The 20,664-nt window shown below is 41.9% G+C and overlaps 1 protein-coding gene across 1 annotated transcript in view; it reads left to right on the forward strand.

Annotated features, from left to right (window-relative positions):
- OGFOD3 (2-oxoglutarate and iron dependent oxygenase domain containing 3) overlaps window positions 1–20,664 on the forward strand; it is a 115,877-nt gene that overhangs the window by 78,917 nt on the left and 16,296 nt on the right. The window contains exon 8 of the mRNA XM_083148431.1: window positions 3,687–3,810. Within this exon, the coding sequence (XP_083004557.1) occupies window positions 3,687–3,810 (124 nt within the window). The remainder of the gene's footprint in view (window positions 1–3,686; window positions 3,811–20,664) is intronic.

Raw genomic sequence — 20,664 nt, forward strand, 5'->3', positions numbered from 1 at the left:
ATCCAGAGCAATTTAATAACAATAACAGCAATCTCGCAGTGTACACTGGCAATTTATGTCCCTCTTTATCTGGACAATAAAGCTTTTTTTTTATGTTTCTGGGGTCTATAACTATTGCTGCCCGATCGGTCAAAAGTCCTTTTACTTCCAATTGTCAGTTGAAAGCCTTTTAGTGCATATTGCACAGCAAGGAGATTGGCTCCCATTTCATAGAATATTACATATTTTTCAATGCCGTATAAGTGGAAAAGCAAATAATTTTCACATCCATCTTTGCTTGATGGCCCATAAGATTACAGGATCGATGAAGACTGAACACGGATAAGGGATAAAGGCAAAGGGCTCTGATTATTAATGACCCAAGATGCCCAACACTGTAGATTAAGGCCATTAATGTGAGTGCATCAATGTAATGTAACTGTGGGAAGGACAGCACAGGGTCATATTGTAGTCCTCACACACTGAAATTGTGCATTCATTGCAATGTCCGGTAATGGCCTGCTTATCTTCAGTATAAAATACACTGTACTTACATGTACAGTGGTTCTCCGACCCCTTGCCTGTTTACATCCTGCTATCTAACCACCACACACTTGCTTGCACCTCTTGTAATCTGTCTGTCTCCCCTTCCTACTAGATTGTAAGCTCCTCAGAGCAGGGCCCTCTTCCCTCCTGTTGTCAAAGCCCACTTCTCTTCACATGTCACTCACAGCTCTCCTATATTCCAACACTCAGTGACCATCTTTGTCCGCATACTCATCTCCATCATTGGCATCTAGCCTCTAGTTGTATGTTGATTGAGTCCTCACTACTTATATCCAAGCTGTAATGTGTATTGAACTGTGGCGCTATTTATTTGTACTGTATTCTTGTTATTTATTCAATGTTATGCCAAGCTTTGTCTCCCTGTATTGTTCCTTTGTACGGCGCTGCGAAACACTTGTGGCGCCTTATAAATAAAATTATAATAATAATAATAATGTGACATCCTAGTACTCAACAGACTGTGCACATATACAGTATCATGAAGGTCAACATATGCAAGTGGCAGCTAAAGAACACCAAGTTAATCCCGTAGTATGCATCAGTCTTTAAATGTATCTTTCAATGGAACAATACTTACTGTATATCACAGGTTGAATTGCCGGGTTGGTGGGTTATAAGCTGTGGTACTTTCACACTGCACTTCGACCCAGGTCGACACGTCACCATCCTGGCAATTACCCGGGTCAGAGGTGCAGTGTGAAAAGAGTATGCTGACCATACAATAGACCCATGGTTCTCATACTCGTTCCTCAGGACCCCACACAGTTCCCATTTCCCAGGTCATCTAGCAGGTACATTCCCTCAGCACACTAGAAAAAAAAGACTTATTGGCTGCTAATTACTGTACTGTACATTGTTGTTTTTTTTTTTTTTTTTTACTTTTAACACTTTAATATTTAATTATTTAATAATAAAAAAAAATAATTTCTATACATTTTGATATATGAATGTATTATATAATAGATTCCTTCTGGAGTAATGTTGTAGAGTTTTGTTTTTGCTTTAGCTATTATTTATTTATGGTTTCTTATATAACACAGCATATTCTGTTGCGCTTTACATTTGGAAACGGTGCTTAAACAAACTGGGTAGTAACAAACATATAGGTAGGAGGGCCCTGCAGGATATTCCCTGAAAACAGCCATTTTCAGGAGTACCCACAAATATTAAGTATCCCCAAATTTACTATGGAGGCATCACAGCAGATACCTGATATCTGCCACGGTCCTTTCAATTTTCTCTGAGTTTCAGTACTGCCAAAGTGCAAAGCATTTTGTTCCGCTATAGGATTACACCATTTCCAGATAACGTACAGTGTGTGGGCTATTTATATGGTCATTTTTCCAGAGAGCAGCTGTTAGCCACCCATGCAGATTAGCTGCTGGGGACCCAAACCAGGAAGCAGTGTGATGGCATTGTACTATCACACTGCTTCCAGCTATGTGGTCTATAGGATGGTCTTTTCTCGGAGCATTTTAGTACATTTGCGTGAATATTAGTAAAAAATATTTATCCCTTCTGCATTAAATATGCCCTATCTGCACCTCATTACTTTTTCCCAAAAAATGTGTAGCAAGTTTGAGTTTCACAGTTTCAGGCCTAATTTGGAGCATCTGCTCTTAATGACTGCTTATGGAGTTGGCATCTTGCTGGTAGTGGTGATAATGACAACATATTTAGTATGAATTCTCTTGCTTCAGCCTACTAATTGTGTACCGTTTGAGATTGTTCCTACACCTGGGGGTCATTCAGGTGCGGTTGAAGTTACTTTCATTGGCTTCTTCGCACAATCTAAACAGCGACAACGGGTTCTGCAAATGGGCAAAATAAAGTAACGAAACATCAAAACCTTGCAACAATTGGTACAAATGCAACTGCACGTAAATGATGCCCATTGTGTACAGAATAGCTGGACCTGTCCAATTTAACAAGGTCAGGGTTTTACATTCTAAGGGGGTATTCAATGTCAGGGTCACGGCAGTCGAGCTTGCTCGACTGCCGTGACCCAGTCCCGTTCTCGGTCAGCTCGACCGAGAACACGCAGGCGGGATTCAATGTCCCGCCTGCCGGGGAGCGAAAAGGGGGCGTGGCCACGAGTTGCGGCCGGGAAGAGGCGAGCTGCAGCCGGCAGCTCGTCACTTCCCGGCTGTTCTCGGCAGAACGAGCCCGACAGCTAGTGATGTCGGGCTCGTTCTGCCGAGATACCCTGCTCAATGCTGTCGGGGAAGACAGCATTGAATAGGGCCCGGCGGGCATCTCCCCGATGGGAGGTGCTCGCCGGAGATTGAATATCCCCCTAATTTGTATGTGATTATTCACTATAGAAAAACTTATTACACCTGTATGGTATGGCTGAATGGGAAAACACAATACAATTTGATTTGACTTAACATTGCATCTCAAAAGTTGATAAGATGCAACACTATTAGTGACAAAAAACTTAGCAATATGCATAGCAATGGAGTCAAAAGGTGCCCAAAAAAGTCAGCTTTTGGTGAACAAACAATGGAGGTTATTCAGGAAGAAACTCGAAAGCAAAATCTTTCTGTAATGCACTGCGGGTGGGGAAAATGTAACATGTGCAGAAAGTTGGGCCTCATACACACAGAACGATTTGAAGGACAATGTGGGCGTTCCCCATCGATGGGAATGACCAAATGTTAAAATTGTTCTGTGCATAGATAGCGATGCGCGTACCCTCCGATCATTAACAATGGTCTATGATCTTTTCTGCATGCATACCATCTATGATTTTTTATTTTAGCCTCTCTTTAGGCATTGTGTATGTGTAATTATAGCCGTATAAGCTGGAGGGTTTATTTGTAAAGTGACGTGTATGCACATAGTGGAGGCAGCCATTTTGAGAACTCAGCCAAGGTTCATAAAATGCAGCGCTAAAATAAAGCAGAAACCATTGACATCATTGAGGCATCATTGAGGTACAAAGTACATTGCTGCTTCTCCCCTCGGAATACTTTTCTCCAACATCCACATGACATATTAGATTTTGATATTTTATTCAGTCTGTTATAGAACAGGCCTCAGGGTCATGCATTATTTCATTTCTTTGAGAACCTAAGTTCCTTTCATGAGGCTGAGAACTAGTTTTGTGACTGAAATCTTTTTATCTGTGTTTCTAGGTGACCTATGGATCATTTGATTACACATCCTTGCTGTATCTATCTGACTACTCCAAAGATTTTGATGGAGGGAGATTCATATTTATTAATGAAAATATGAACAGCACGGTGGAGCCTAGAGTTGGTAAGACATAGGTTCTTGGGTGAGAATTTAACATTGATGCAGTGTGCCGTTCCAGATTGGCACATCACGTGTGCTGGCATTGCACATTTTTCCTCACATCTCTTTGAGGTGCAATGTCTTTCTAATATACATGCAGTCAGACATCGATGCTCGGTGGCACATTGTGCTAAATTTAATTCCCCATTTGTTGTAATACTGTAAGAATTGCATTTATTTTAAAAGAGGTCTTGCTAACTTTCTATAAACTGCATACAAAGTCAAAGTTGCCAGTGCACAAATCAAATTCCCAATTTAATAAATATTGCAATAAAATTTTGCATTTTTAGCGAGGTTCTTCGCTCATTTATGGCCATAAGTAACGGCTTGCCCACCGCGTCCAGGTGACCTCATTAGTCGTGCAAGTCCCTAACATTTTGGGGGGTACAAATCTAGGGCACAGGGCACCCCAAAATGATGCAGCTGAGTGACCCCAGGGCAACACAAGACTGAAAGTAATATATGGTGAAACAAAGTGAGGATAGGTTAGTGAGAGAGGCTGCTAAAAATAGCAGGGGTAAGTAAGTGAGAGGTAACAAAAAGAGAGATAAAGTAGTGAGAGGTAAAGGTGAGAAATTAATTACATTGAACTAAAACATGCAGGGTTCGTTGGGCTCGTTCTGCAGAGAACGGTCGGGAAGTGACGAGCTGTCTATTGCAGCTCGCCTCTTCCCGGCCGCCACTCGCGGTCACGCCCCCTTCTCGGCCCGCTGCAGACGGGACATTGAATCCCGCCTGCATGTTCTCGGTCGAGCTGACCAAGAACGGGACTGGGTCACGGCGGTCGAGCAAGCTCAACTGCTGTGACCCCCACATTGAAATCCCCTTAAGTCTCAGTTAGGTAGCACATCCCATTATTAGTAGCTAAGGTGTGCAGCATAGGCTCCCTTCTCCTGAAGCTTGTGAGCAGGGCCCTCCCACCTTTTTCACTATCTGTAAATACCCAGTTTGTTGTATCACTGTCCAATTGTAAAGCACAATGGAGTATGCTGCACTACCGTATTTAAGAAACTGTTAAAAAATAAATAAATACCCCTTTCAGACAAAAAAATCACAAAAACCCGGGTATTTCCTGGATACAAAAACCCGGGTAAGACTCAGCTAAAAGCTCTGACCACCTTTCAAACAGCATGAAAAACCTGGGTATTTTCCATGTCGACCCCTTTCACACAGAAGCCTGATTTTTCCTGCAATATACTGTGTGTCATAAGAAAAGGACAGTTTTAAAGACAGGGTCAAGATAGGGTCAAGAAAAGTGTGTGGTGACTGCATTGCATTAAGCATGGCATGACACAAGAATGTGTTGTAAACAAGTTTTATTGTTTTTATATACTGATAGTTACATGTTACCTCACATGGCTGTCAGTATATTTGAGATGTTTAAGTGCACTGTGGCATCTCTTACTGTTCCAGTCATATGTTTGTGGGTCTCCTCCCCTCTCACTGCTAGCAGCTCTCAGCTCTTGCTCTTTCCAGTGGGCCATGCTGTCCTTTCTGCAGTTCCCTAATGACCTCAGAGGCCAGCCCCGGGGCCACGCCCTCCCAGCCAATCAGAGAGGTCCATCCTCAACACCAATCAACCAGCACCCCGCCAGGAGAGTCAATCAGTGATGAACAATGTGTAATAATCCCAACAACCCGGGTCGCACCCGGGTTTTTGGAATTCATATCTGGGAAAAACCCTGGTAAATTCCAAAGCCCTGGTATTTTAGACCCGGGTGGACCCTTTTTTTTTTTAAAACGGCAAGCAGTTACATGGCAAAATCAACCTAGTATTGCAGTGCAGATGATTGGCGCTTTAAAAAAAAATGGGAAACTCTAACAATCTCCCACTTTCTGATTCTCACACCCTATTACATTTGGTCCGCATAAGTCGGAATTGATAGAAACATTTTTGCACTCCGATATAGCAGGTGTAATACCAATACACTGGCACATTTACTTTCCCATTTTGTTTACTTGTTTATAGTCATTTGAATTTATTTAATAAGCAAACCAGCGCTGGCAATTTAGTGGTTCTTTAAAGCATAATTATGCCTTAAAGTTCAAATTTAATTACCATGCTTTTTACTAATTAAACTAAATTTTGTTTAATTATGCCAGCTGCCATAGACAATAGTCAAATAAATTATATAGCAGATAATAACTGGCTGTGGATATACAGTGTTTATTTATCATGAAATAGTCCCTCTTGGGTAGTTTGGTACTGAAATAGAAATGTAATAATCTACATTATGATTTGTTTATTTACACGTATTATTACTTATAATGCGCTGTACGCCTGCTGTGTGATCATGCGTGCAAATGTGCCTTTATTGTTCTATTCTTAAGCCGCTCTGCTATAGTAATATACTGCTGGATTGACACTCACTTCAGTAATACTTTTTCCTCCATCTGGTGTAATTCAGTTTATTGTATCCTGGCCCTTCTGTTATGTTCAATAAAGCCTTCTGTTCATAGCAAATGCTTTCAGGTTATAGGGATTATCAATTTTTTCCTAGAATTTCTTATGTCACAGGACACACCAACGCAGTTAATGCTCTGGAAATCAATGAAGATAATATCTGCATGTTAACATAATATCCACAAGTAAAAAGGGTACACATTGGACGACAGTCCTAACGATTTTGCAGATTCCGGCGGATCAGAGCAACAAACTCTTAAAATGGGCAAAACCAAGTGCACTGCAGGTGGGGCAGATGTAACATGTTTAGAGAGTTAGATTTGTGTGAGTTATTTTGTTTCTGTGCAGGGTAAATACTGGCTGTATTATTTTTACACTGCCATTTAGATTTCAGTTTCAACACACCCCACCCAAATTTAACTCTCTCTGCACATGTTACATCTGCCCCACCTGCAGTGCACATGATTTTGACGACAAATTTGTACTGCGATCAGATCTGAATAGTGGCCAATGTCCTTGACAATGCACACTCCCACGCATTGTAAGTGACATAGTCAGTCTCCTGTACATGCAGGACGATAGAGGATACTCTAGCAAGAGCTATGCCCACGCTACCCTATCTTCCACCCTCACCATAGCTCATTGGGCATCAGCATATGTGTATGCATTTGCTAGGTCCCCATCACTAAAGATCTTGCCAAGTACACACATTGGGCCTGATTAAGAGTTGATCGCTGATCAGCAAATTCGCAGATCGAGCAATTATCAAATGCCTCAATAGGGACACAAATTGCGTATGGATCATAAACTCAATGTTCCTGGAGGTTGACTGCCAGGAAGGGAGTTTTAGGGATGGCCTGTCACACCACCTCTGGCCTAGATCAGCCTGTCGAAGTCACAGAGTTGTGGAAGGGTCGGACTTACTCACATTTGCACAGACTGGAAAAATCATTAGATAGTTCATGAATTGCGTATGGGTTTGAGAGTGGATAGTGAATAGCAATCCATTCGCAATTCTCTCTTAGACTTACACAGGGCTTGTTTTCTTTCTGCCTGGATGGCGGCTATCCACTTGCAGTCATCTGCAAATTTGCAGATTGTGGAACAACACTGAATCAGGCCCATTGTCCGTTGTATACCCAGATTCAGTCAAGCTATACCCTTGAGTTAGGGAACATTAGCTTAGCAGGACTGTCGTGCAACCTGGGCTGGTCTGTCCCCACTCCCTGAATTCATGATGGTATGAATAGGGGTGGGGCTGCCAGCATCGGAGGTGCAGCACGGCCTAAAGCATCCTGAGTAGGGTACATGACCGGATGCTCCGGGTGCATCTGCAGCAGTGATCCTGCATTCACTTCAAATAGAGGTACAACAGCATATACTATCCATCTTTAATCTACTCCTGGATGTGGGTTTACATTATGCTCACTTAGTGTTCCCTGCAAGACAAGCAGACACTGTGCAGCACCCGCCTATTGCCTACCAGTGGGCTTTACCTGCCTCTTTCTGCAATCATTTTACCGCAAATCATTTTTTCAATGATTTTTTATTTATTTTGCTATATTGGGTTTCATTGTATATTCAATTTACCCTTTCATATTTATTGAAGTGATATATAACATAATAACATATTTGGATATATTTGGCTGGTAAATGATTATCACTTAAACAATGGATTTTATATTGTAAGTGATGCAAATTTACTGTGAGAGATTTGTATTCTTTTGGATGTATGGGGTCGTTCCATTTAGGATCCACTGATGATTGGGTGTTACAAGCAGTTCCTATGGTGAACTCACACTGTCAATTTCAAGTCTAATTCAGCATCAGGTGTAAGTTTTGCGATAAAGCATAGATGCTGTCACTAGCATGTGGGGGGCTGCCAAGCACAAGGCAAGGCCGTTCTGCATGAGCGCCCCTCCCCGAAATACGAATTGGTCATCACATCACTATTATGCCAATTGCTACACTGGCTAGTGTATCGTTTCATAACTATGGTAGCCTCCTGCCTACACAGCCTTACTTTGAAGGCAGTCCCTAAGCCACAATGTCACTAAGCTTCTATGTGTGACATCACGCAGCCACCGCAGCCCACTCCTGAAATGGTAAATACACACCTGTGTTGTTCATCCTACGCCCCTCCAGTGCCACCCTACCAGCACTTATGTGCGTATACACGGTTCGATTCTGTTTTTTATTCAATTTCTAGAGATGGACTATTCGACCTACTCATACGTTTTTACTCCTCCTTTCCACTATTTTCTATTCCATTTTCCATTCCATGTGCATTCAATAGTATTCATTCTAGCACCCGCTATCTTTGAAAATCCATGCAGTTCCTCTTCTCTGCCTGGGGTGTCGCTGTCTGCTGTGGAGTTTCTAGCACAGGTCTGGTTTGCATATCAGTGCTGATATACAGACCACACTGTGCTAGAAGCACTACAGCAGACAGCGACACCCCAGGCAGGGAAGAGGAACTGCATGGGTTTTCAAAGATAGCAGGTGCTAGAATGAACACTAATTCAATTTGCTATTAGATCAACACTGGATCCAGGCAGGAGATGGACAGCAAATCGAATGCTGCAGTGAGCACATTAGATTTGCATTATCTACTATTAGATTTCCACTATATAGTCTTGGCTGCTATTTGTCTATTCGATTTACACTACACGGGAGTGTGCAATGTGATCGAATGTTGAAAAACCATTCTATTCCTAATTGATTTTCTATTCGCTTTTGCTTATAGAAGCATAAGTGAATAGAAAAATCTCGCCTTGTGTATCATTTATTAGACTGTGGTTGTATTTTATTTTTGATGGATTGGGCTGAAACTTCTCTCTGTAGAGAAATTCATTGACGTGTGACGTAACGTACATACCATGTCAATAGTTATGAAATATGCTTTGAGATGTAGTCTCCGCAACAACTGTTGGTATGAATTAGACTGTGGATGCATTTACCTGAATGCAACCACAGTTTCAGGACTCACGCATGCATAGACGTGTGGAAATCGTCAAATAGCATTTTAGCGTGCCGTGCTGAATGAGGCCTTTCATTTGCAATCTAATTCCAAATATGCATGGCTTCTTCAAAGGAAACTTTCATTTGTTTGTGCGCAGCCCCCAGAGCAAGTGAAAGAGGTAAGAACGTCTCTATTTTATGGTAAAATGTTGGGACATGGGGTAATTCAGCCCTGCTTGGTAGGCTGCATATATTCATTGCCTAGCGAGCAGGTAAACGCTACCCACCGAACACACTCCCTCCACCAACTGAATCCCACAACACATGCAAGTGTATGTGTACGCTTACACATCCGCTCCCATACGTCCGCATCGAGGAGAAATCATGCGATGATTACTCGCCATCGAATTGTTTCTCCTCTAAGCCTGGACTTACTTATATCTTGCCCGTTCTTGTGCAAAATCGGGGTGGGCCCTGACATCAGCCACCCGCCACGAGCAGGCATGGGCATTTTTATATATGCGCACTCACCGTTTCTGTGGGCATGCCCAAAAAAAGCTGGGTGGGCCCCAGCTATCGTGCCCCTGCCTGTCCATCATTTAGCAAATGCCCCTGCGAGTGTAAAACACGCAGAAGGTGTTCACTCTGGGGGTATGCGCATGAGCGACTATGCGCACTCCCCCACCATCGAAAACAGGGCCGAATTTGCTGCTCACCGAGCAGGTCTGAATCGTCCCTACAGTGCAAAATCTCTGCTACACCTCTGTTAATGAATAATGCTGCACTTGGAGAGGTTTAAATAGCAAAATGTCAGTTTTCATGTGAACTTCTCTAAAAAGCTCAATAATGGATCAACTGATAAGTACGTAGAGATGTTGTATAGATGGGAGAGGGTATTTTATAATTGGCCAGGAAGCACACCGTAGTTAATAATGGACACAGCCCGGCTGTCCGGCTGCAGCCGGATCCCACCACTGGAAGGGACGGCTGCCGTGCTGTGGCCATCCCCACCATTGTAAGCTGCTGTGTGTGGCACAGCTTCCTGGCCGTGTGGGGTTTTGCCGCCCCGGCAGGAGCCGGAGAGTGTGAAATAGCCCTTAAGGTCCTTAAAAACTAGCCTTAGCCGATTATTGATAATGATATTCTTAATGATATTTTTGTGCAAAATCTGTATGCACTATATAATTAACAATGTTCTCTTCCTTATGTTATCAACCCTACATGCAGTTAACTCTATATCATCAACAAATGCATGGTCTTGGATGTGGCCACTGAATGATATCGTTAAGGACAACGTTCAGTGCGTATGCATTATATCATTTGTCCAGCAGTTGCAGGCAGTTTAAGGGAAAATCATTAATAATTTCCTTCATGGACGATATGGTATAATGTGTACCCAAATTCATGGTGCACGCTGCAGCCTTCTTCATGGTGAAGAATGGATTACATTTTTTTAAAGGGTCACTTCATAGAACTCTCTTTGTGTCTGTTCTACTGCACAAAGCAAGCAAACTACCTCACGTTTCCTTTGCCAAATCTTTAGAAGTTAAGCTTTAGTGAGCAGGGTCCTCTCATCTTCTGCTTCATTGCTTGCCACTCGATTGCTATTCTGTCTGTTTAATTTGTCTTCTTGATAGGCTCTGCTGGTGACTATATGCTGCCATACACATAACAGATATTAATAATGAAATAGCTGTGGAAATACAGCATGCATATAAACTAATTGCCGCACAGAATGCTGCATGACTATTTTATGTGTCTCTGATTTACATAGCTGGTCTAGCAGCTGTGCCCCCTACATTTTCACAGAGGTCAGCAAAATCGTGTCCTTGCTTGTGACGGCTTGCAATTACCTGCCAGTCTCATACAACAATGAATAAACATTTACCTTCTGGGTGCACAGGGGTCACACTGATCACATACCCTTGCAGTGACTAGTTTTTCTAAACAGGCTTCATCTGTCATTGAACTACCACACCCATGATGCTCAGCCATATTTCTTGAATAGAAGTTCAAGAATGACTGTCTTGCTAAAACATAGCTACTATTGAATATTGAATTTATACAACTTGATAGTAGTTGTTTTGCTGGTAATATCCTATGTTTTATTAGATGAGGGATGTGCTAATTTGATCAAATATGCATTTCCTGTTTAAACTCTCAAATGTCTTAATCTGGGTACAGACTGAAGCAAAGTGTACCCAGACAATATGCTGGCCGACATATCGTACTGTCGCTCATATGCATCAGACTGATGTAATAAAGGAAGGAGCAATCTGTCACTCCATTCTTCAATACAATGCTGGCAGATAAGTCGTTCCAATTGTGCCAGAAACAACATATTGGGCCAAGATGAGTCCAGTTTGTACTGGCTTTAATCTTAATTGTAATGAATGTAATGTGATACATGTAATTTCTTTCACAGGCTTCTGAGTCTGTACTGTTGTGAGTAGCACAGTAAAAGTCACCATAATTAACATCTACCAGTGACAGGAATAAAATTAATAATGATAATTTATCCCATGCTTGTTAGCTACCACCCGTCTCATTCATGCACCATAAGTATTAGATCCTGCATGCCAGTTGTATAAGCTTCGTTAAATGCACACCAGCAGTACGCCTGGTGAGTCCCTAAGCGCTATTATATGTGTGTTTAGCAGCATTACAAGGGGAGCTACATGTTTATTAGCTTAGGGCACCTGGAACCTTTTATCAGGCCATGTTGAGGCCTTTACAATAGTACAAATGTTTCTTCACAAACAGACCTGCCTCAGAGTTATAAATGTGCTCATTCATAAATGTCTACATGTTCGTAATGGCAACACCAGAGTGACAATACTTTTATGTTATAGGGTTAGGCCACAATATGCCAATACCTGTATATCCACATTCTGATGTCAACTTGTAAATGTTGAAATTATAAACATATACATTTTCAGCCTAATGTACATGTCTACATTCTGACTGTAGACATTCAGAACTATGTCACACTATAGGTGTGCACACACCGTATGAAGGTGTGTGCATAGTCATATCACTGTACGAGGGGAGATGGTGCAAACCCACATCTCAGACACATCACCGGATAGGTTAGGGGTGTTTGTTCACATCACTATTAAAGATGTGCATAGTCACATCGCTATACAAGGGTGGTGCATAGTAACATTACAGTACAGGAGTTACACAGGCACATTACTGTATGGGTTGCTGGTATTTGACCACATCACTATACAAGTGTAGGGGGTGCACAGTCATATCACAGTACAGGGGGTGCACAGCCATATCACAGTACACGAGTTACATAGACACATCACTGTAAAGGTCCCCATACGCGTGCAATGCGACACGTTATCGGGTGGATCGCATCGTAGCGCATGCGTTTGCGTGCAATACGATCCGTGGGTAGTACAAAAAGTATGTGCAGCACATACTTTTTGTACTATGCGATGCCGGCGGGAGCGTGCATCGCATTGCATTGCACGCTGCTATCACAGCGTGTATGGGGACCTTAAGGGTTTGGTTGAAGTGTTACACACCCACATCACAGTATGGAGGATGCATTAACACATCACAGTATGAAGGTGTGTGGAGGGGGGGGGGGTGTTTCACAGATGCCGTACTGGGAGGGTATGCACAGCTACAAACTAATATGGGCGGCAGTGGTAGGGTTACATTGCTACATCACAGTATAGGGTTTGCGCCACCACATTACACTATGGGGGCGTACAGATGCAGTACCAAACAGGGAGATTCACATATCACAGTACGTTGGGGTACTTAGCCATATCACAGTAAAGGGTGTGCACAAACATATCACTGCAAAGATTTGTCCTCCTACATCCTTGCTGCAGTCAGTAGCGACAAGCATCTTTTCGTGTGATTCTTTCCATTAAACTTTGTCTTATCTGCATTGCTATGGAATGCACAAGCATCTTCTACTAATTAGAATAAAATACTGATCTTCAATTACCGGATCAGGGATTTATCAAAAAAATCCTTTTATTTATAATCTTTATCATCATTTTTATCATTCATTGTTATTTAATTTCTTTTAATAAATATGTTTTGATTTACAGACAAACCCCACTGATGTATTCATGTACTAAACATAGCGCTGCTTAAGTTTTATCTATTATTTTATCTATATTATCTATCGAGGTTGACTATATCTCTTTCCAAGAGGCTGCTTCTTTTTTCTTTCCAGAGGCACCTCACATCAGCGGCCAATTTAATCCTACCTTTGGGCTGCAGATATGAGCTGCTTCTCGAGTTTTAATGAAAGACAAAATAGAAGACAAACCTATTTTTCCTGGTGGGAAAAACCCACCATTGATGATATGGAATCTAGTGAACACAGTCTACAAGATACATTTTTTATGTTGGAAAAACTGATGAGAACAGAATTAAAACATTGCTAGATAGCGCAATTTTACAGAAGAAAAAATGATCCCTAGGGGTTTAAGAATTTTTAAACCCTAAATTTTTCAGGAGACCCCAAAATTCTAAAATAAATGGGAACTAATCTTAGCTAAATGTTCGATTTTTCTTATGGAACTCGTTATTGAGTATAGAAATATGGAATCCCAAAAAGTTGAAAGCGAGATCAACCTAGTTAAAGAAAAAACTAGAGCCATACAACACTACAAAAGAATTCAAAGAAAGAGATAAAGATTTAGATGAAAAAATAATGAAATTCGAACAAGTGGTAATAGACAACAAAGGTAGAAAATTTCAAAGAGATCTCACGGATTATAATCAGGGACAGGTGAGATCAAACAAGTATAAAAACAAAAATAGAAATGAAAATAGAGATCAAAGAGGGAGATGTAATTCCAACACAAGCCAAACTAACTATCAAGAAACAAGAAACCCCCAGAGTCACTATAACAAAAATCTGAAGAGTAGAAACACCAGTTTAAGAGGTAGATCTAGATCAGGGCTGGGCAACACCGGCCCTCCAGATGTTGATGAACTACACATCCCAGCATGCCTTGCATCAGTTTCAGCATGGCCACATAGCAAAACTAATGCAAAGCATCATGGGATGTGTAGTTCACTAACATCTGGAGGGCCGGTGTTGCCCAGCCCTGATCTAGATGCTACTCCACTAACACTAATCAACAACAGGGATACAGGAAGGAAAGGAGAATGTCTCAAGTAAGAAAAGATTTTGACTTGGGAGCTCGTCCCAAAGACCAGATCCCCACAAAAATCTGTGATAATCAGTCAGAAGTTTTTTTTAGAACCCTCTGGGAGAAACACCCAGAGATCTCCCATACAACATCAAGATTTCTACGATACGGACCAAAAGGAAAATAAATCAAAATTCAGAGGAAAGAGAGGAGTGTGCAAAGAGAGAGAGAGAAAAAAGGAGAGATACAAGAAGTTGAAACTAGAGACATAGGGGGAGATTCAATCGCCGTCGAGCATCTCCCGTGGGGGAGATGCTCGACGGGCCCTATTCAATGCTGTCTTCCCCGACAGCATTGAACAGGGTTTCCTGTCAGAACGAGCCCGACATCTCTAGCTGTCAGGCTCGTTCTGCCGAGAACAGCCGGGAAGTGACGAGCTGCCGGCTGCAGCTCGTCACTTCCCGGCTGCAACTCGCGGCCACGCCCCCTTCTCGTCCCGCTGCAGGCGGGACATTGAATCCCGCCTGCGTGTTCTCGGTGACCCGAACATTGAATACCCCCCATAAACATTTAAGTAAAAATATATACAATCTTTCATCTAAAAACTCCAATGCAAGTGAAATTAGTCTGTTAAGCAAAGGCTTGACATTCCTTTCATCCTCTGAACCTAACATATACCGTATGATCTGTTTGTAGAACTGAATCGTTTCAGCAGAACATTGGGCCTAGTTCACTCTTTCTGACAAAATCCTTCTTAGATGGACAAAACCATGTGCACTGCAGGGAGGCAGATGTAAAATGTGCAGAGAGAATTAGATTTGGGTGAGTTATTTTGTTTCTGTGCAGGGTAAATACCAGCTGCTTTATTTTTACACTGCAATATAGATCCCACTTTGAAGTAAAACCCCATCCAAATCTAATTCTCTCTGCAGTAACATCTGCCCCACTTGCAGTGCACATGGTTTTGTCCAGATAAGAAGGGTTTGTTCAGAAAGAGCGAACTAGAATATGGACCCTTATGTAGAAAAAAGTATTTTGCTAAACAGACCTTACTGTTTTTAAAAAAGGAGATGATTATATCCCTATTCTTTTGGATAAAGGGGATCAACCAGTATTAGATATTTTAGAGATGTTGAGGGAAAATCAGACCGACACCTCTAGAACAAAACTTCTCCACAATTTTGAAGAAAGTAGAGGCAAATTCAAAGATGAATCTGAATTCTTTCCGATAAAATCTAAAGGTTCAAGTACTGACTCCTTCTATAAGGTAACCCTAAATGATCTGAAGAAACTTTGTGTACTTTACATGTAAAATCCTCTAGAACCCAAACCCAGAACTCTAGAACCCAAAAGAACAGCCAACACAACTTAAGAAAACAAATAAATGGGAAATTAAAGCTTTGCATAAAATTGTAAAATATCACTCTATCATGATAACAGAAGCAGACGGGGGGGGGGGGGGGGGGGGGGTCTGTTCATTCAGAACAGAGAGGATTATATACGGGAGGCAGAGAGACAGTTGAAAGACCAACAATTTTAAAATCCACTACCCGAAGATCCATCATCCATTTTTCTAGTGAATCTAAAGATACTACTGGATAGAGCCCTCTCACAAGGCTGGTGCATAGTCACATCACTATGCAAAAGGGTGGGTTTCATAGTTACATCACTATACAAAAGGGTGGGTGCATAGTTACATCACTATACAAAAGGGTGGGTGCATAGTTACATCACTATACAAAAGGGTGGGTGCATAGTTACATCACTATACAAAAGGGTGGGTGCATAGTTACATCACTATACAAAAGGGTGGGTGCATAGTTACATCACTATACAAAAGGGTGGGTGCATAGTTACATCACTACAAAAGGGTGGGTGCATAGTTACATCACTACAAAAGGGTGGGTGCATAGTTACATCACTATACAAAAGGGTGGGTGCATAGTTACATCACTATACAAAAGGCTGGTGCATAGTCACATCACTATACAAAAGGGTGGGTGCATAGTTACATCACTATACAAAAGGCTAGTGCATAGTCACATCACTATACAAAAGGGTGGGTGCATAGTTACATCACTATACAAAAGGGTGGTGCATAGTTACATCACTATACAAAAGGGTGGTACATAGTTACTTCACTATACAAAAGGGTGGTACATAGTTACATCACTATACAAAAGGGTGGTACATAGTTACATCACTATACAAAAGGGTGGTACATAGTTACATCACTATACAAAGGTGGTGCATAGTCACATCACTGTACAAAGGGGTGGGTGCATAATCACATCACAGTACTGGAGTTACACAGATACATCACTATACAAGGGCGGTGCATAGCCACATCACTATGTAAGGGTGGTGCATAGTTACATTACTATATAAAGGGTTGGGTGCAGTCAAATCACTATACAAAGGGTTGGGTGCTGTCACATCACTGTACAAGGGTGGGGCATAGTCACATCACTATACAAAGGGTTGGGTACAGTCACATCCCTATACAAGGGTGGTGCATAGTCACATCACTATACAAAGGGTTGGGTACAGTCACATCCCTATACAAGGGTGGGGCATAGTCACATCACTGTACAAGGGTGGGGCATAGTCACATCACTATACAAAGGGTTGGGTACAGTCACATCCCTATACAAGGGTGGTGCATAGTCACATCACTATACAAAGGGTTGGGTGCATAGTCACATCACTATGCAAAGTGTTGTGTCGACCTCGCAACCTTGTTGACATTAGCCATGTCAGCCTATTTCATGTGTCGACATAAGCCATGTTGACCTTCATAGTGTCGTCTAGCGACCATATCCTGTGAAGTGCGCCTTAAATGAAAGTTGCAAAGTGTGTTTCATTACATGTTGCACAGTAGTGAATCCTGCACAGCTCGGTACTTGTAGTTACAGTATATGCCCCTTCCCTACTTCTTTGTGTTATATACATAATGCCACCCACAAAATAAAATCTCGTTTCTAAACTACAGAGTTATTTGTTTGCTGTCTGAATGGAAGCTGACATTCTAGCAAAACTGTAAGTGACCGTTTAAATGCTCCTTAGAGCAGCGTTAGGACATCAGCTTGCTTTCCTTTCATTTACAGATGGTATTTAAGGCAAATTCATTTTACTCTCATTTGATAGTTATTTATCTCTTGCAATTAATTTATTCTATCTCTGTGTCACTGTTGTCTGAATACTTACGTAAGGAGAGATGGCAATACAATATCTCATCCTTCTTTTATACCATATTTATATTCAGATGTATTTACTGCACCCTTTTGTATTCCGGGCACTTGGCAGTATAATGGATTGACGTATGTTCTCTGGGCAGCCTGATGTTGGCTGGTACATAGAGTCCTGCTCTCATCTTTCTGTGTCTCTCCAATACCAAGACATTTCATTACCAGACATAATTGCTATTTCATAAACTTTAAAGGGTCTGTAGACTTGGGAAGATCCCATTACATCCTGGAGCAGACAGTCGTAAAACACAGCTCATTGCCCTCTGCAACCATTAACATGCATCTATAATGTGAGATTGTTGTCTCTTACGGTTTGTTAATCTGAAATGTAGCTTTAGATTTTATACTACAGTGCATCATTAAGGGCAGAGATGGTTAAACATTTCCGCATACCTCCCAACATTGCAAAAACCTAAAGCGGGACTCTTGTGCGCGGCACAACCCCAACAGAGGGATGTGGCGTCTTGGAAGTGGATGCAACTTCACTGCAATGGCCAGTGCTCTGTGACTGTCCCACGAAAAGTGATAAAGTGCCAGCCAATCAGCTCCTAATTACCATGTCAAAGTCTGTGTTTGAAAAATGACACTTAAAAGCTGATTGGTTGGTGGTTTACCACAATCCATTTGATCACTTTTCAAGGCTTAGAATATCTTGCTGTAATAGTGGAAATATAAATGATAACACCATAGACATGTCTAATACCTTTACATTTTTTATGGATATGGAAGGCTTTGTTATAGTACCTGTAGATGCTGTTGCTGAATCTGATTTAGTGCCTGGCTGTAGTCACGTCTCTGATTGTACAGCCATACGTCTGTTCCTCAGAAATGCAATACCCATTCTGCACATGAGTAGAACATGTCTTGCAATGCCAGTCTGGCTGGTCATTGGGGCAGAACGGTGGAGGTGCCTGGCGTCGCCCCCATTTTGAAGTAGTGACAATATCCAGGGTCTGCATCATCTTACACAAACTTCCTAGACCCCAGAGTCCGGATCCTGGGGCCAGCCTGCATAAGCTTCAGCTTACACAGGCTGGGGATGACTGTATCGATCGCTTATCGACAGATGATATGATAATCATTATGGTGATCTAAGGCCGCGTCCTCAGTTGCAGCACACAGAACCTCACTAATGCTAACAGGAGGCATCGCCTACAGATGCCTCCTGCTGCATTAGATTTTTATTTAGACAGAATTGCTATGGAATTCCATAAAACATGAATCGGGCCCAATGAGTCCAACAATGTTTGTTTCAGTGATAGGTAACACGTGTAACATCAAATGTAATAGCCTACGAGTATAGCAAGTATGGATTTTTTTCTCTTACGGCAAAGCCCATCGCTGCACCTTGCTTGCTAGTATATTTGGCCAGTAAACTGCATTTGTATCACAGTAAAGGCTGCTAGAGTTATGGAAGGTCACATATTTAAAAAATAATAAAGGTGAAGCTTTTTACCCTGAAATGAATGATGCCACATTCATCCACACACTGCCTTTATACAAGTGATTAACCAGAATGTGTCCTCCTGCCATGAAAGTAATTATTGATTTTTCTGCTCGTCAATTAGAGGCAGAATCTAGGATACACAAGCCAGGCTCGCTGCACTCTTGAAGCTAGACAAAGAATCAAAGCAGTTTGTACACAATGAAGGGGAGCTGATATCACAAAAGACTCTTCGGGGATATACATGTCCAGATCTATTAGCTGTGCCCAGTATTAATAGGAGGGTATTCTGCCAAGCAGAAGCACTTCATAACTAAGGACAAATTGCTTTCAGGTAGCTGAATGTTAATATTATTAGCATTTATCTAACCCAATCAATGTAGGATGTTCTGTACAGAGTACATTTTTTATTCAAATTAGTCCTGGCCCCATTTGATTTTATAGTCTAATCCCAAACAAATAAGTGGAAAAAAACAGTGTTCATTTTGTCAGAATCCAGTTAAGCTACCAGTACGTGGGAAGAAACCATAGCACCTGGAAAATGACCACGCAAACACAGAGAGAACATACAAACTCATGACTTCAATATTTATTTATTGAAAGCAAGTACGCTACACACCTCTTTTATATTAGAATAAGCACAGTATAAGTATCAGTGGTGTAGTTCCCAGAGGTAATGGAGACACCTGCCTCCAGGCCCCAAGCTTGAAGCACCTGCATGTACAGCAGCACCTGTGTGTTTCACAGCAGGATCCTGTGGGACCACTGCTTTTCCAATGGAGCTCTGCGGTGCACCCACTGCTGCACAATTAATTGGCTCTATCTCACACCTCCTACAGGGGACAGGATTGCTTCCACCTGGTACAGTGCAGCAAGCAACAGTGCATCCGGCACTGCTGCCAGATTACTGAATCTACTGAAGCACTGATTCTGCATGCTGCAGCAGGCTGAATCTCATGAGTCTGAGTTAAAAAAAAATTTGCACAAAGCCAAAGAAACACTGCCCCAACAGCAGGTACATTTTCAGAGTACCTGGGATCAATATACTTATCAAAAATCAATTGCACAGCACAAAAGTGAAGTTAGTCAGTTGGTCAGTCATCATGCTCTACAGCTGTTTCGGTGTTCACACACTGTCCTCAGGAGCATAAGCGACTGAGGCGTAGATGTATGAAGCAGTGATAAGGGAGGTGAAATGGTAAAGTGCCTGGTACTTTATCACTGGCCAATCAGCTCGGACTGTTAATTTACAGTTAAAAAGGGACAGTTAGGAGCTGATTGGCCAGTGATAAAGTTCCAGGCACTTTATCACTTCTCCTCCCTCATCACTGCTTCATACAATCGATATTCCCTACCAAATGTACACGCACACACAGGCACTCTAGGGTTAATTTGTTGGGAGCCAATTATTATATTTTTGGGCTGTGGAGGAAACCTGAGTACCCGGAGGAAACACACGCAAGTACGGGGAGAATATACAAACTCCGCACAGTTAGAGCCATGGTGGGAATCAAACCCATGACCTCAGTGCTGTGAGGCAGTAATGCAAACCACTACACCATCCGTACTGCCCCAGTATAAACTTATTTGTGCACATTCAGCTCACTTTAGGTTAAACTCATAACATCT

Source organism: Crinia signifera, chromosome 6 (assembly GCF_055691185.1).
Source record: "Crinia signifera chromosome 6, ASM5569118v1, whole genome shotgun sequence".
NCBI classification, from domain to species: domain Eukaryota; kingdom Metazoa; phylum Chordata; class Amphibia; order Anura; family Myobatrachidae; genus Crinia; species Crinia signifera.